Source organism: Microcaecilia unicolor, chromosome 5 (assembly GCF_901765095.1).
Source record: "Microcaecilia unicolor chromosome 5, aMicUni1.1, whole genome shotgun sequence".
Lineage (NCBI taxonomy): Eukaryota > Metazoa > Chordata > Amphibia > Gymnophiona > Siphonopidae > Microcaecilia > Microcaecilia unicolor.
The window spans coordinates 132,227,908-132,244,366 of record NC_044035.1 but is presented as its reverse complement, the minus strand read 5'-3'; the positions used below and the strand labels follow the sequence as shown (position 1 = coordinate 132,244,366).

At 40.1% G+C, this 16,459-nt stretch overlaps 1 protein-coding gene across 1 annotated transcript in view; it reads left to right on the top strand.

The window, feature by feature from the left end:
- Positions 1-16,459, top strand: part of OGDHL (oxoglutarate dehydrogenase like) — a 260,916-nt gene that overhangs the window by 148,353 nt on the left and 96,104 nt on the right. The window contains exons 15-16 of the mRNA XM_030203286.1: positions 1,363-1,513; positions 13,680-13,807. Coding sequence (XP_030059146.1) covers positions 1,363-1,513; positions 13,680-13,807 — 279 coding nt within the window. The remainder of the gene's footprint in view (positions 1-1,362; positions 1,514-13,679; positions 13,808-16,459) is intronic.

The window sequence follows — 16,459 nt, the reverse complement described above, 5'->3', positions numbered from 1 at the left end:
TGTATCATTCACTGTCTGTGCTATAGGCCCTCTGGCACTCTTCAGTACTGGCATTAGGCATTTAAAAATTTCTCCCCCCCCCCCCAGTCTATTTTTGCACATACCCACAGCAGGAATATTCTTCTCTCGTTCCAGCGGTGGTTCTCTGCTCTCTGTGCTGCAGAGATAATGAGCCATTCTGCTGGGGAATGCTCCTCCCTTATTGTCACGTATTTTCCTCTGATTGGTCCGTCTTACGTTGCCTAGTGTTGCCTGGGAACGGTGTTGTGATGGTCCTTTGTGTTTCAGAATGTTGAGGGTGTTTTTTCTGATTGGTCCGTCATGCGAGGGCGGGGCAGAGAGACATGGTCAGTGTTGTGGCTTCACCACCATGAATCCATGAACCCTTCAGTGAGTGACTGAGTGACTTCAGAACGTTGAGGGTGAGTTTTATTATAGTAGATAATACTAAAACTGAATACTAAATTAAGATGATTACTGTTTCTTAATTTAGATATTTAGTTTTAGCATTGTGTTACATGTTTTAAGATTTTTTTAAAGCATTCAAATTCATGTTTATATTTTATTCTTATGGTCAATGTCTTGAGTATTACTTTTAATTTGTACTTAACCATTACTCCTGATGCAGTCTGTAATTCTGACAAAACATGGAGATGTCGAGCACTGTATGTTGAACTCCTGGGAGCATTTAATTTACCAATAAAGACTGTGTTCTTCATAAGGTCTGCTTTTTGGTTTTATCTTCCAGATAAAACTAGGACAGAAAAAAGGCTGTTCTAACTTTATCTGATTACCTATCTGGGTACCAGTCTTAAATATTGCTGATACTCAGAAAAATTGTGCCAGCTAATTTATATAGTAGAATCTCAATTATCCAACATAAATGGGACTGACAGGTGGTTGGATAATCAAAAAGTTGGATAATACAGAAAAAGTGGATGATGTATAAAAGAGAGGCATATTGAAAGCATATTTAAAAAGAGGAAGCAGTAAGAAGAGTTTACATACTTAATGTACCCAAGGTTCTTAGTACCTAGCACTACTGCTTTTTAAGTAAATGTGACAAAAAGCATGCATCTTGTTAATGAAACTGTGACATTATCTAGGTATATTGGATAATACAGAATGCTGGATAACTGCAGGTCAGATAATTGCTGCCCCTTATTCAAATACTGGCATTGAATATCCGGGTATAAAAATGTGTGACAGCTGGCATTTGAAAGAACATTGCCTGCTGTAGGCTGAATAAATAGAAATGGTGTAATATTCAGCCTAACTTTTTATTGAATTTGAGAAGAGTTTTGGATGCATATGGAACTTTTATGAACATTGTCTTCTTTTTTTTTTTACAATATACCAAAGGTCTCTCCCGGGTTTTGAAAAGTCGAGAAGAAATGATAAAGAATGGCATCGTTGACTGGGCTCTTGGTGAATACATGGCATTTGGATCTTTATTGAAAGAAGGAATACATGTTAGGCTGAGTGGGCAAGATGTGGAAAGAGGCACTTTCAGGTGAGTATAGACAGGATTAGAATTCATCTTTATCACAAACAAATTTAATGGAAGTATTTAGTGGAACAATAGTATGGCATTTGTGACTTTATACAATTTCCTTTTTGTAATGAAATCTCTAAGAACAGCAATACTTGTGACTTATGCTACATGTGTTTTAAAATATAAGCTTAAAGCAGAAGAGACCCAGAAGCAGAAACATCATATCAAATGTGTCTAAAGGCTAGAAAACAGTGACATCTATGAGGAAAATTGCCTGCTATTCCAGGTCTAACTGCTCTTCTGGAAATTGTATACAAATTGCTGGCAGGGGCTAGAAGGGTAATTTTATAACAAGACACCTAGGTTAATTGGGCAGCAAGGGAAGATACGTAGGCATCTACCTGTCTTTATAAAATAATTGACAAAGAGTCAATCCCAACAAAGTGAAAGTCTGGCAACGCAATAAACCGGACAAGAGTAGAGAACTCCACAACTGAATTCAAAATACAAATACATTTTTACATTTTTAAAATACATTTTTAAAGAGTCCGGAGGAGAGTTCAGTATAGGCTGTACCTACAGCCGAGCAATACTTTAGTGAGTCAAGCCGCCACAAATGTGGCTCACTTGAAAGCTCTGTGCATCATGAAATGCTCTGCAAACGAAACTCTCAATTTTTGATTCAGTGCATAAACACACAGTGAAATATGCAATCACAACCAAATTAGAAAGATAATAGAAAACATAATAAAGTTTTCTACAAATGTCCTGCGTCACCAGAGTCTACCTAATGGAGGAGAAAATAATGAACTCCTTATTGAGTGAAGTATAGTCTTTCAACCTTGTTAACTCGAATAACACTGGAAAATAGAGAAACAGACAGGAGCAAACTTATCTGAACTTGCAACTCTGTCGCTCATACACTGTAAGTTCCAAACGTCTTACAGAAATTTCCATTTCAAAAGTCTTCCTCTGGGATGCCAGTGTTAAATTACTACAGAGCCCTCCATCTTGAATTGATCCAGCATTAAATGATAGCATTGAATTGGAATGCCACAATCTGACAGGTTCATCTGTTTGCAATAAGGATGACGTATGAACACATTTGATGCAGGTCTGCCATGTTTTTAAGGAATGTCTACCTCTGCTGGATCAATTCAAGATGGAGGACTGTTGATGAGTGATGAAGGGAATAGGGTCTGAAGGAGCAGTGGTAGATCTCAATCTTTTAACAGTAGCAGAGGTAGCAAAGATGGAGGGGTAAATTTATCCAGTGTACTGCAAGGGAAGTGATTGGGAAGAGGTCAGTGTAGTGGCAGGGTCAGTGGGACTCGTAGAAGGTACAACAGAGAGGGTGCGCAGAGAAAGTAGTTTGTTTCAAAATGGGACTCTGTCCTCTGAGTTGTGGGTATGGTGGGTATGGAGGAAGACTTGTAGGACAGTAAGAGATATGAGCACTTCATATAGGGTGACTGTGTTAGGGGCCTTAGAAATCTTATCTGTGCTGTATGTCCTTTTCGCGGCCTGAATAGCAGTCGTGTAGGTAGAGGCTGCTACCTGGAAGGCAGTAAGAGCACTTGAGGTACGCTGGTGTCGCCAGTGGTGTTCAGATTTCCTAAGTTGTCATTTCAGCTGGACTAATTTGGTGGTGTACCAGGGGCATCTGGCACAATGATGAGAAATGTGTTTTTTTTTTTTTTTATTATTTATTTATAATTTGAGTTATACATCTTATCCAAGAAGCATAAAAGGAAACTAATACAATTCTTAAACAAAACAGTCGATACTTGAGACAAAAATAAATGTCTGAGTAAAAGAAATAATCATTGTTACATCGACCTCAAAGTTGGAAATACTTAACTAGATCCTAGATAAGGTAACAAATTAAGGTAATTAAATATTTTTTTTTCAGACCGTTACATATTCCGGGTACATTCTCAAACTATCTTTCAGTGCCCATATGAGATCCTAAACTTTAACATTAACATTCTCAGCCTCTTTAGCTAACAAAAAATCTTCGAGTTGTTTTGGATCCAAAAACTGGTAACTATTCTGAAGGTAAATAAAACGACAAATACAAGGAAATTTTAGGGTAAACGTTGCCCCCAGATTTAAAGTTCTTTGATGTAATGCCAAAAATGCCGATGAGAAATGTTTATCTTTTCCTGAGGTGGAAAAATGTCATCCAGGGCTTTATGAAGCTGAGTCTCCCATTTCTCTATCTGACTGTCTAGTGGAAATTGAGAAAAGGTAGAGTGATCTAAATTAGACTGCTGCAGAAGACATTGTGAAGTGAGTTTACTGAGGTCTCTATAAATAAGGGGGGGGGGGGTTGGGGGCAAATAGAGGCCCTAATAGTACACATAAAAGAGATTAAAGCGTAATCAGGCTATGTAACTGGAGGAGATTAAAGTTACTTAGCGGGAGAAAGGCATTTTACAGCAGGTATAATTATCTCTAAGAATATTGCTTCTTCCCTTAAAATACCTAGAAAAGACCTACTGCAGTACAAAGAGAAGAAAGCCACAGAAAGGATCCCTCTTGTAGTGACATACAATCCAGAGCTAGAAAAATTGAGAAGAATCATAAAAGATCTATAGCCACTTTTCCAGGAGGATGAATTACTGAAAGAGATATTCCCAGCCCCATCAGTGCTGGCCTTCCGACAGCCACCTAATTTTGAAACAGAAATTAGTGAAAAGCAAACTCTCAATACAAGCTCAAAAAGAAGAGAATGGCACACGTCCCTGCAATATGCTTAGCTGCAGGACTGCCGAGAAGGGGAACAGGGGGTTCAAAATTCTCAGGGCCCAGCCTCCAAGGAGGACCGGCGCCAGGAGCACCAACAATCACCACGGATACAGAAACAAAACTTTTTACCGCCTCATGGGAACTGTAAAAAGTTTTGTTCCTGCAGTAAAAAATCTCTTCCTCCCCGCTGGTCTCACCTACAGGATCCTGCAGCCAGCAGCGATTCACAGTGAGAGGCCATCTCGGTAGCATTCCTTGTGCTTCATCCCGCCCTCTCTACTGCAACTTCCTGTTTAGCATAAAAACAGGAAGTTGCAGTAGAGAGAGGGCTTCAGGATTCTGCAGAAGGAAGGTCACGGAGACGGCCTGTCACTTAAATCACTGCCGGTTGCAGGAAGCTGTAGGTGAGACCAGCAGGGAGGAAGAAGGGATGGGAGAAAAGTGGCAATGGCCAGGGGGAGAGCAGCGGCGGTGGTGGTTGTGATGGGGGGCAGCAGTGGCGCTTGGGGGGGGGGGGTGCGGGGTCCTCTGAAGATTTTTTTTGCCTCAGGCTCAGCTTTGTCTCTCGGCAGCCCTGCCTAGCTTGAACTGTGCCAGCACATCTCATAGGATCCTGCAATCACATGGGAAAAACTTTCAGCATAAAGGCATCCTTTATATGCTCATCCTCAAATGTGGTATATATAAGTCAATACAGAAAGTGTGAGGAAGGGTGCTATATTGGAAAAACAAGCCAGATGTTAAAAACGAGGCTCAGTTTAAATAGATACAATATTAAACATTCCAGTGCCAACCAAGATGCCATCTCTGTGGGACAGCACTTCACAAAACCAGAACACTGCATCGATGATCTTATGGTAAGAATACTAAAAGGAAATTTTAAGATAATCCAGGAATGTAAGATCTTTGAAGTCAAAATGATAAAATATTTTGACACCCACCAGTCAAGATTCAACAAAGATCTGGGTTTCCTAGCCCATTATAAACCATAAAATTCTACTGCTTTGTCAGCCATCCATCTCTCGCTGACTGTCATCTACCCAGCTCTCCCTGTTTCTCACCTAACCTACCCCTCCCTCTTCCTGTGAGACTGTCATTGGAATGCTTTTCTGCTTTTGTTTTTCATTTATATATTCTGATATTTGTCAACATTTGCTTATTTCTGATCTGAAGAAGAAGGTTTACCTTCGAAAGCTAATCAAAAAATGTATGAAGTTAGTCCAATAAAACGGCATCATCTTATTTTCTGTGTTTTGATTTATTTCTAGTAATTACCATAGAATAGGCTTAAATTTCTGTGCGGTATATAGAATTACACCGAGCGTCTCTCCACGTGACCAGATTTAGTTGAGGCCATTTATGCCATGTTTTACTTGGCGTAAATCCCGACGCCTGAATTAGGCACAGAGCCGGGTGTATTATATAACAACATGCATCGATTTTAGAAATACCCACGCCCTGCCCATGACCATGCCCCCTTTCAACAATGTGACTTAGAATTCACATGCACCACATTACAGAATAAGCTAAGCGAGCTCTGCGTGTAAATCTTAATGCCAATTAGTGCTGATAATTACTTGTTAACATCCAATTGACAGCGCTGATTAGCTAGTTAACCATTAGGTTACACACGTTGTTATAGAATACGGTTGAATTTCCGCTGAAAAATTAAGGTGCGAAACATAGAGCCCATCAGTTATGCCTATGCTTAGGCCTTAATGGAATATTGTCTGTGAAAATAAATATAACAGAAATATGAAAAATGTCAGTACAATTCAAATTATACCATAATAAATAGTATGGAAGAATATTCAAATAACATAGATTTGATACATAGCCAGCATAATATCAATGAAACACTTAATAGACATGTATTAGAATATTCAAATAACTACTACTACTTAACATTTCTAAAGCGCTACTAGGGTTACGCAGCGCTGTACAGTTTAATGAAGAAGGACAGTCCCTGCTCAAAGGAGCTTACAATCTAAAAGGAACAGATATGATGTTAATGCTGTTCTTACAGTACAATGAAATACCTTACTAAGTAGCCAAGGGACCAAGTGTAATTGAGATATATATACAGGAGACAAGATTGGCAGTACAATTAAAATTGCAGGGGGTAATATTTGTCCTGTGGCGGTAAGCAGCTTGTAAGCTGAACTAATCCTGGTTATTCAATGCATGCGTGGCTTCCAGCATTGAATATTCGGGTATGTGTGGCAATCTGGAAGTGACCCATGCACTGACCGTTATTCAGAATGGTGCCCAGTTATCATAGTGGATAAAGTTAGGACAGCCTTTCAACTGTCTTATTTTATCTGCATAATTACCTGGTTAGTGGACTGACTACTGGCTAAGTCACAGCTGTGCTCAAACTCCACTCCTAGATCACCTCTAACCAAACTGGTTAGCAGTTATATTCAGCAGCATTACTGGCCAGCTCAGTGGGGTTTAACTCCTGCCTTGTTAAATCTCTTAGAATATTGACCCTGGTGAAAATAATACCTAGCTTACAGAGCTTTTATAAGCAGAACTTGGAGTTCTGTGGTTGGCAGCTCCTGACGTGTATTTGCCTATCATACAAGAGAGCTTTTGTCCTTAAGCCTTTGATCCTTGCCTTGTGCTTACCTTATTGCAGCAGTGGTAGTAGCAGAAGTAGGAAGCGAGTATGGGTGTAATGTAGTGCGCATGTAAGAGGTTCCAGGGGTAGGACTTAGACCTGTGCTCTTTTCCTCCTTCTGATAAACACAGTAATACAGTAAATGACAACAGATAAAGACTCGCATGGTTCATCCAGTCTGTCCAAGGTGGCCAGAGCTGTGTCCACCACTCTGCATGGGCCCAAATCACCCATGCTTAAACCAGGGGCGTATCTGGACTCCGGCGGTAGGGGGGGCCAGAGCCAGAGGGAGGGGGCACATTTTAGCCCCCCCCCCCGCCGCCGCCGAGCCCCCACCGCCACCAATGACTCTCTCCACCCCCCTCCCGCCGCCAACCCTCCCCCGCTGCCGTTCTTACTTTTGCTGGCGGGGGACCCCAACCCCCGCCAGCCGAGGTCTGCTTCCACCTGCCGCTGCCGTAAAAACTTCTTCTTCAGCCGGCGGGGGACCCCAAACCCCCGCCAGCCGCCCCGCGGTGTTTAAAATTCATCTTCGGCCTCCGTGGCCGTGCTGCTGTGATAGGCGCTGTTGAAATCCACTTCGGAGTCTGACGTCGTTGTACGTTGTACGTGCTGCGACGTCAGACTCCGAAGTGGATTTCAACAGCGCCTATCACAGCAGCACGGCCACGGAGGCCGAAGATGAATTTTAAACACCGCGGGGCGGCTGGCGGGGGTTTGGGGTCCCCCGCCGGCTGAAGAAGAAGTTTTTACGGCAGCGGCAGGTGGAAGCAGACCTCGGCTGGCGGGGGTTGGGGTCCCCCGCCAGCAAAAGTAAGAACGGCAGTGGGGGAGGGTTGATGGCGGTAGGGGGGTCCAGGGCAAAATCTGCGGGGGCCCAGGCCCCTGAGGCCCCACGCAGATACGCCCCTGGCTTAAACACTGGTTGTCAAGTCTCCACTATAGGCAGCCAAACATGATAGAATCTTGGTTATAATCACATATCATCCCCAGATATTGCTGACAGTATTAATCTTACTAGCCAAGATGGCTTCCCCTCTCGCTTGAACTACACAGCACCCTTACTCGCGGCATATGACAATAAAGTGACCTACAACACTGGAGTTGTCGAATTTCACCTGTATTTTTGCCATTTGCAGGACACAGACAGTAGAAGTGTGTCTATCATCAGCATTAGTTCTTTTCCATGCTAGATTTGGCGAATCTTCTTTCAGTCTCTTGCCATTTGTGGGACACAGACTGTAGAAGTCTGCCCGGCATCAGACTTAGCTCCCCTATGCTGGAGTTGGCTATTGATACCACTGCTGTAAGGGAAGGAGAGAGATTGGAATTTTGGGTTGGGTGTGTGCTTGAAGAAGGATGTTAGACTGTGGCAGGGTCTCATCATGATGGACCCCAACTTCAGGGCAGGAGAATTAAACTGTGGGAGTAGGGGTGCCACCTGAAGGAGACATTCTGTAACCTACATCTCTTCCACCAACACCACTTGCCTCTGACATGGCAACGTCTGTTAATTATATATTGGGGTTTTACGATCTCAGCTGCTTTCAGCTAGGATTCCCTACAAGATTTTAACTTTAATGTGTAAAATATATAACTGGGATCAGTTCTTATTTCTATCTTGTCTGTTGATACTAGGGTTGTACCGAATATTTGCATTCGATTTGATTTGGCCCCAAATACATTATTCATATTTGGCTAAATAGCGATTTTAAATTCAAAATTGAATAATCCGAGCCTCTACTGTGTTAAATCCTTCTTGATCTCTGATCTCACATTGCTTCTTTTATTATTTGTTATGTTAAAGCTCAGTGTCTATTATTTGTGTCCAATATTCGTATTCGGCCAAATAATATTTTTCATTATTCGTATTCAGCCGAATAGTAAAATATGCTATTTGGTACAGCTCTAGTTGATTCCCAATGCACCTACTTTCTTTTAAGTTCATCATACTTGTCATACCATCTTTCTGCCAAATCTGTTTTGAAATTTGCTCATCTATATTTAATGTAATAGGGCCCTTCCTATGGAATAACTTGCCACTTGGCTTGCACATAGAACCATCTTACCAAAAATTTAAATGTGCTCTGAAAACATTATTTTTTAAGAAAACTTTTGGGAGTTGACCTTAACACAGCTGTGGTTCATCCTGTTGGCAGGACACTGAGGGAGACTTCAGCACAAGGAGGTTAAGACAGTTATACAGGTACTGGCCATATTCAGTGCCAGTGCCCACACAACTAAGCAGGCAGATAGGACTACACAAAAAGCACTAACGAAATAACTTCTGGGTTGGTGGCTGCCCTAGATATTCAAATCCAGTGCCTGGACATGGCCCCGGCAATGAATATCTGGGTTAGATCAGTCTGTGTTAGATAGCAGCTTTAAAAGTGTTGAGCTCTGTGGGCTGAATATCAGCTGGTAAAAGTATACTAAGAAGTACAAGTAATACAAGATAAACATGTAATAACTTTTTCATTTATTACATTGATTTTTTTTCTATTATCTGTACCAATAAGATTCTGATCCAAGTATATATTTTATCATAGCTTGACTATTGTAACAGGCCTATATGTGGGCTGTATTCAGAAGCATTTTGTTAAATTACAAACTCTCCAAAATACTGCAGCTAGATTGTTCTATCATGTGTGGAAATATGAAGAGCTACTCCTCTGTCAATAAAGTTGCATTGGCTGCCTATAGAGAATGGAGTTGCATTTAAACTGTGTTTAGTATTTAAAATAATTCAAGGATAGGTTCCCCTACCCCTTTGCAAACTCTTATCCTTCTCTTCTTATATAAAGTATTTGCGACAAGGTAGAAATTTGCTGCACTTTTCTGATGCAAAGGGTATAAGAAACAAGAAAATATTTTCTCAAACTTTTATGTAGCAGGCAGCTTTGACCTGGAATGTTCTCCCAGCTGAGATAAGATTTCAGACTGACCATATAACATTTTGTAGGAAATTGAAAACTGGTCTTTTTCAGAAATACTTTCCTCCTTAGTTAATTTTAAGATGTTAATTGTACTATGATCGAATTTACTAGGAATGTCTAGTTATTCTTACTGTAATCTGCATAAGACCATGATTGATAACTTGTGGAATATAAATTTTATTTGTATTTGTATAAATCTTTAAATCTTCATATGGATACAACACCCATGACTCTTTTAATTTCCAAAGACTCAGCCAAGCCTTCAGAAGTTTCTTGAACCTCAAGACAAAATTCTGTCCTTATCTCATAAAGATCTTTATTCTAGACACTAGATCCAATAACTCTGAAGTCTTGTTTCTGATAGATGTCAAATATATCTCTTGAAAATCTGGAACATCTGTTTGCTGAGAAGATTACAGATAATGAGTGGACATATCTCAATGTAGCAACAAACAAAAATAAAAAAGATGGTTCAAAATTCCTCAAGACCTTGAAAGTAATCAGCAAAGGGTCAATATATACAACATGGTTTAACTGGGCAGGAGAGGTTCCTGGCTGGTTAAAAACCATGCTGTTTGTACTGGGAGCAGATAGTGCCGCTGAACATCTGCTCTGACTGCTGCGACACTCTCTGGTTAGCATCGGAGCTATCTTGAGGGGGGGGGGGGTTGAGTTGTAAGTTGTCCTGGTACCACTGATATTCATTGCTGGTGCACAGATGTAGTACTGTATAAATAGCTGTCCTAACTTGCGTGGATAGTTATCTGGAGTATCAGTCAGGCCTGAATAACTTCTGGTGGCCAAGAAAGTCCCAGATATTCAGTGCCAGTACCTGGATAGGGGTAGGAACTGAATGTCTGGGGTAATTCAAACCGCAAAGGTTGCTGTGGGCTGAATGTTGCCCCCCCCAATTTAAATTATGTTCTAAATGCTACTGTTAACCATTGCAGTTCATAAAATAGGAAAGTTATATAGTCCCATGGTTTCCTGCCTGTTGTCTATCTTGATGCAATATCTTGCATTAATTGCAATTCATTCAGTAGTCTCTTAGCTTAGCATTGTCACTAGTGCATGGACTAGAGTCATGTGCTCATGAGAACTATGAGTTACCAGATATTATGAGGCTATAGGTTTATCCCATATTCCTGATGTAACTGAAACAATCTGGGAGTCTTGATTATTAAAAAATTCACAGCATAATTCTTAGAATGTATTAGCAATGAATGGAAATGACATGAGAATAATACTTTCCTTGAGAGGGAAGGGATTTTGGATTTAGCTCATGCCGTTTAAGTAGTTGCTCAAGTTCAGTTATATTTAGGTAGAGATTTAGTTATGCAATATAATGATATTTGAGCTCTGTTTTTCATTTCTGGCTGTACTGTGTACCCATTATACAGTAAGTTTCCTTGTAAAAAAAAAAAAACACATCTCACCATAACAATCATTTAACTAATCTTTTAGAGAGAACCCAGCTACTAGCCCTTTAAAATTCCATCTTTCATAGGTTTACAAAGGCTGCTTCTTTAAGCTACATTACATTAGAGAGAGGAACAGAGAAATCCAGTGTTTAATGTATCAAACATTGGCAGCTGTAGACCACATATAATAAGACTAACCTTCTAGAGAGAACCAGCTACTAGCCCTTTAAAATTCAGCCTTTCCTTACCTTGTGCCATGAATTAATTTTACATAGATTTACAAAGGCTACTTCTCTGCTACATTACAACAGAGGGAGGAACTGAGAAATCCAGTGTTTAATGTATCAGACTTTGGCTGCTGTAGACCACATATAATATACATAATAGCTATTATTGGTGTAATGGTTCACTTTGCCTTAGTGCTTGTGGAGCTATAAACATATTGGTGTGATTCAGTCAGTTAGTCTTACTCATTACTCAGGGAGTTAATGGAGTACAGTAATTGCTTCAGTCATCTCTGTTTTGATAATATGCCTTGGTGCCCGTTTTAATGCTGATTAATGAAGCTGTTGAGGGCTGTAAAAGGAGGCTGTTAGGGAGAAGCTACTGGCACAAGCCTTAGTTGGCTCTTTAGAAGCGTTCAGTAGGTTAAATTAGTATTGAAAGTAACTAACTATCTGCTAAATAGTCCCAGGTGGAAAGGCTACACTTCGAATAGTGGCATTCACATTCTTGGGCTGCCAGAGTTAACCCAAGGACATTTTGTTGAAACACAGTACTTAAATAAGTCAGCATAACCAGCAGGCAGCCAAGCTGGTCTTTATTTTCATGTGTTTAAATTAATGACTCATAGGAGAAATTCCATGCTGTTAATACTCTGATAGAGGAGTTGAAGACTTCAGGGTCCTTAATTTACATGAGCATTAATAAACAAGAAAAAAAAAATCTGATGCCAGACACATTATTGCTCTTGCTGTATGGTGTTTTCAACTGTTCTGGTACCCTGAAAGGCCATATTGCCATAGAAAATCATAGCAACACCTATCATGTCTTCATTGTTAATGTCCACTAGAGAAATCCCACTCCACATGGATCTCTGTGTTGGCATTTATAACCAGTCTCCTGTTAGAATGTTACTCTATTGTTATTGAATATTGTTCTGCCCCCAGCCCCCCCCCCCCACCATCTTGTGTGTGCATGTTTACATTGTGTTCTGTATTGTACTGACAGCCTGTAAGCTAAGTAAGCAGCAGCTTCCTGCTAAGTTTGTGTAATCTTTATTCTTATAAGTTAAAGGTTGCATGTGACCCATTTCCTCTAGTCTCTCTGAGAATTTTCTTGACTTCATGTCTTCATCCAATGTATAACCCTGCTCCCTATTGACCATCTCTAGAGTCCCTAATCCTTATGGGTTAGGGTTACCATATGGCTCCAGAAAAAGGAGGACGGATTGAGCCAGCCGGGTTTTACTTCTACTACTACTACTACTTAGCATTTCTACAGCGCTGCTAGGGTTACACAGCGCTGTACAATTTTAAACAAGGGGAAGGACAGTCCCTGCTCAAGAGAGCTTACAATCTAAAGGTTGCACTCCTTCCTTGCGGAGATAAGCCACAATGACCACCATCACTTTGGAGAAGGTTCGCGGAGCCATAGCCAACCCGAACGGGAAGGCTCTGAACTGGAAGTGCCGGCCCAGCACTGCAAAGCGCAGGAAGCGCTGATGAGGCGGCCAGATGGGAATGTGCAGATAAGCTTCCTTGATGTCCAAGGAATTGAAAGCAATGGAAGTAAAACCCGGCTGGCTCAATTACTTCCATTGAAAGCAATGGAAGTAAAACCCGGCTGGCTCAATCCGTCCTCCTTTTTCTGGAGCCATATGGTAACCCTATTATGGGTAATCTTTAATTGTACCTCTCTGTCTTAGGAAAGAAAAAAAATCTCCATCTTGGCTGAGAAAGCAAGCCAATTTACAGCCTCTCTCCCTCTCTCCATCCCTGGAATTCACATTATCTGTTTACCATACACAGCCAGCATCCATCTTTTCAGTTATACTCAACCATCCATCTCTACAATCACTCAATCTTCATACATTCATTTAGTCAGTTAATTTAACTGTCTATCCAGCCATCATTTATTCAACCGAAATAGCTATAGAAACTCATCCTACTTGTATTGAACTAGAACCAGTGCAGCACTCTTGGTATCAATTAGCTACAGTAAATAACTTGTTTATTTATTTGTAACAAACAGTTGAAAATTAAAAAAGCGAGTCTCCTCTTTGGTGTTGAATTGGTTTAGCTTACTATTGAGTAGTGGTCTGTGATATATATTATGAGAATAGTTTAAATATGAATAATGCCAACTTTGTATCTTGACATGAAGATGAAAAGATAGCTCCTATCCATTTGATTTAAGATGAATATTATCAAGATTTCTTCTTATGTTCATAGTCATCGTCATCATGTGCTTCATGACCAAGATGTTGATAAAAGAACCTGTGTTCCTATGAACCATCTTTGGCCAAACCAAGCTCCTTATACTGTGTGTAACAGCTCTCTGTCAGAGTATGGAGTTGTAGGTAGGTACTGGACTATTTATGGAACATTTCCAATTTTAATTATGCGACAGCACATGGTTTGAGATAGAGCTCATATTAAATAATTATTTACTCTAATTTCTGTTTTACCTTCTTGAAACTAAAGGAAAAATTTTATGAATTATCCAGCTGACAAGTAGCTGAAATATCCAGCTATTTTCAGTAGGTTATCTTTAGGATAATTTTCAGTGTCAGCCTAAGTGGCTAGATTGTGGCACAAAATTAGCCTATCATTAACTTAGCTAGCTAGCCATTGAGAGGGCCAGTTACTAAGCTGTGGTAAATTATTGCATTTTACCATAGCTTAATTTATTGTGGGTGTCACTAACCCCTCTGTTTACTATGCCGTGCCTCAATGCCAACACTGTCCATTCAAAGTGAATGGGCTATGCCGGCATTACAGTACCGGCAGCTGCTAGCATGGCATTGTAAACTTTGGGGGGGGGGGGGGTAAATTTATGGTAATTCAGTACTGCAGGTTAGTAACTCACAGATTAAATGAGTAACACAACTTATGTTCAACCTTGCAAACTGCGTTAATTTTCTTCTTGGAAGCATCTGGCTGCTGATGAACAGCCTAGTGCTTTCAGGAGCTATTTTAAAGTGGCCTGTAGCTAAAGTAAGGGTTTGCAAGAGCCTATAAATACTTATTAATTTACCAATCCAAGTTCTTTATGTCTGTTTATATGGAAATAAGACAATCTAGTTCAAGTTCTGTGGTCAGAGATTAAGTTTTATTATAGCTTAGGAAACTATAATGTTGGCATATAAGATAAAGGTTATATATCTTGTTTCTGCTACAGTAATTTGTTACAAGAGCTGTTTCTGTCTAAGAACCATAAAGGTCATTATGTCTCCTTTTTTAGTTCCCCCTTTTGCTATCAATAGAAATCAAACAAAATAAAACATGGAAAAGAAAATAAGATGATACCTTTTTTATTGGACATAACTTAATACATTTCTTGATTAGCTTTCGAAGGTTGCCCTTCTTCCTCAGATCAGAAATAAGCAAATGAGGTAGCAGATAGTATATATGAGAGAAACATCAAAGCATTACTTTGACTGTCTGACAGAGTGGGAGGGTGGGGGTATGCATGGGGACATCAAAGCATTTCATTAATATTCTAACAGAATGGGTGTTGGTAGGTGAGAGGAGGGTAATAAACAGAGAAATAAACAGAGAAATACACGTTCCCGTGTAACACAGCCAGCTGCAAACTATGCCAAAACATTTCTCAAGAGCCCACAGTCATTCACAAAGGAAAAATATTCAACATAAAGGACTATTTTACATGCTCATCTTCCAATGTGGTATATATCATTCAGTGTAAGAAATGTAACGAAGGATGCTATATTGGAGAAACAGGCCAGATGCTTAAGACAAGATTCAATCTACACAGACATCACATGAAAATAGCCGGTGCCAGTCAGGCCCCACCCCTGTGGGCCAACACTTCACAAGACCAGAACACTGCACCAGTGATTTCACAGTAAGAATACTGAAAGGTAATTTTAAAACAATACAGGAACGTAAGACCTTTGAAATAAGAATGATTGAACAGGACTTAATAAGGATCTGGGTTTTCTAACTCATTTATAAAACATAAAGCTGTATTTCTCTGTTTATTTCTCTGTTTATTACCCTCCTCTCACCTACCAACACCCATTCTGTTAGAATATCAATGAAATGCTTTGATGTCCCCATGCATACCCCCACCCTCCCACTCTGTCAGACAGTCAAAGTAATGCTTTGATGTTTCTCTCATATATACTATCTGCTACCTCATTTGCTTATTTCCGATCTGAGGAAGAAGGGCAACCTTCGAAAGCTAATCAAGAAATGTATTAAGTTATGCCCAATAAAAAAAGGTATCATCTTATTTTCTTTTCCATGTTTTATTTTGTTTGATTTCTATTGATAACCTTTAAGAGTGGACTAACACGGCTACCACACCTCCCTTTTGCTATGAAAGAAAGATCAAACTTCCATAATCTAGCTATCCCTCCATGAGAAAGAAATGATATCCTCACGTGTTCTCTGCTCATCGACTTGAGTGAGATCAGGCTGTTTCTTGTAGCCAGGTACCTCTGTCAGTGGTGGAACACAAGAGTTGACTAGGAAGCACTCTAGCTATGGGAGTGTTTCAAGCGAGCAGCCAAAGATAGAGGAACTTTCACTGACAGGTAAAGTCCTGACACAGCCCTTCTTTGGGCGAAACACGGCCTGTGTCGGGCAATTGTCTCATGTACAGTATCTTCAATAAAATATTTTTGATGTTATATTGATCTGCTTGCTCATTTTGCAGATCGTTTGCCTTGTTGTTTTCTTGGACTCAGGTAAAGTCCAGAGGCAGAATTATTCAATAGGATGCAGTTTAGGAATCCTCAGATTGGTAGTGACCTCCTTTATTTGAGGGTCTGATTTATACCCTCTCACTTTAACTGCCCAATATGCAGAGCAAATGATGATAAATGTCCTAAAGTGATTATTTGTATCAGAATTTGACACATGCAGATAATTAGGAGATCATCATTTATTCTCTAATCAGAGGCACTGCACAATTAACAGAGAAGAACCGTATGTCAATTCAAAATCTATACAGATGCAGGACCCAATTCACCATTGTATGAGAT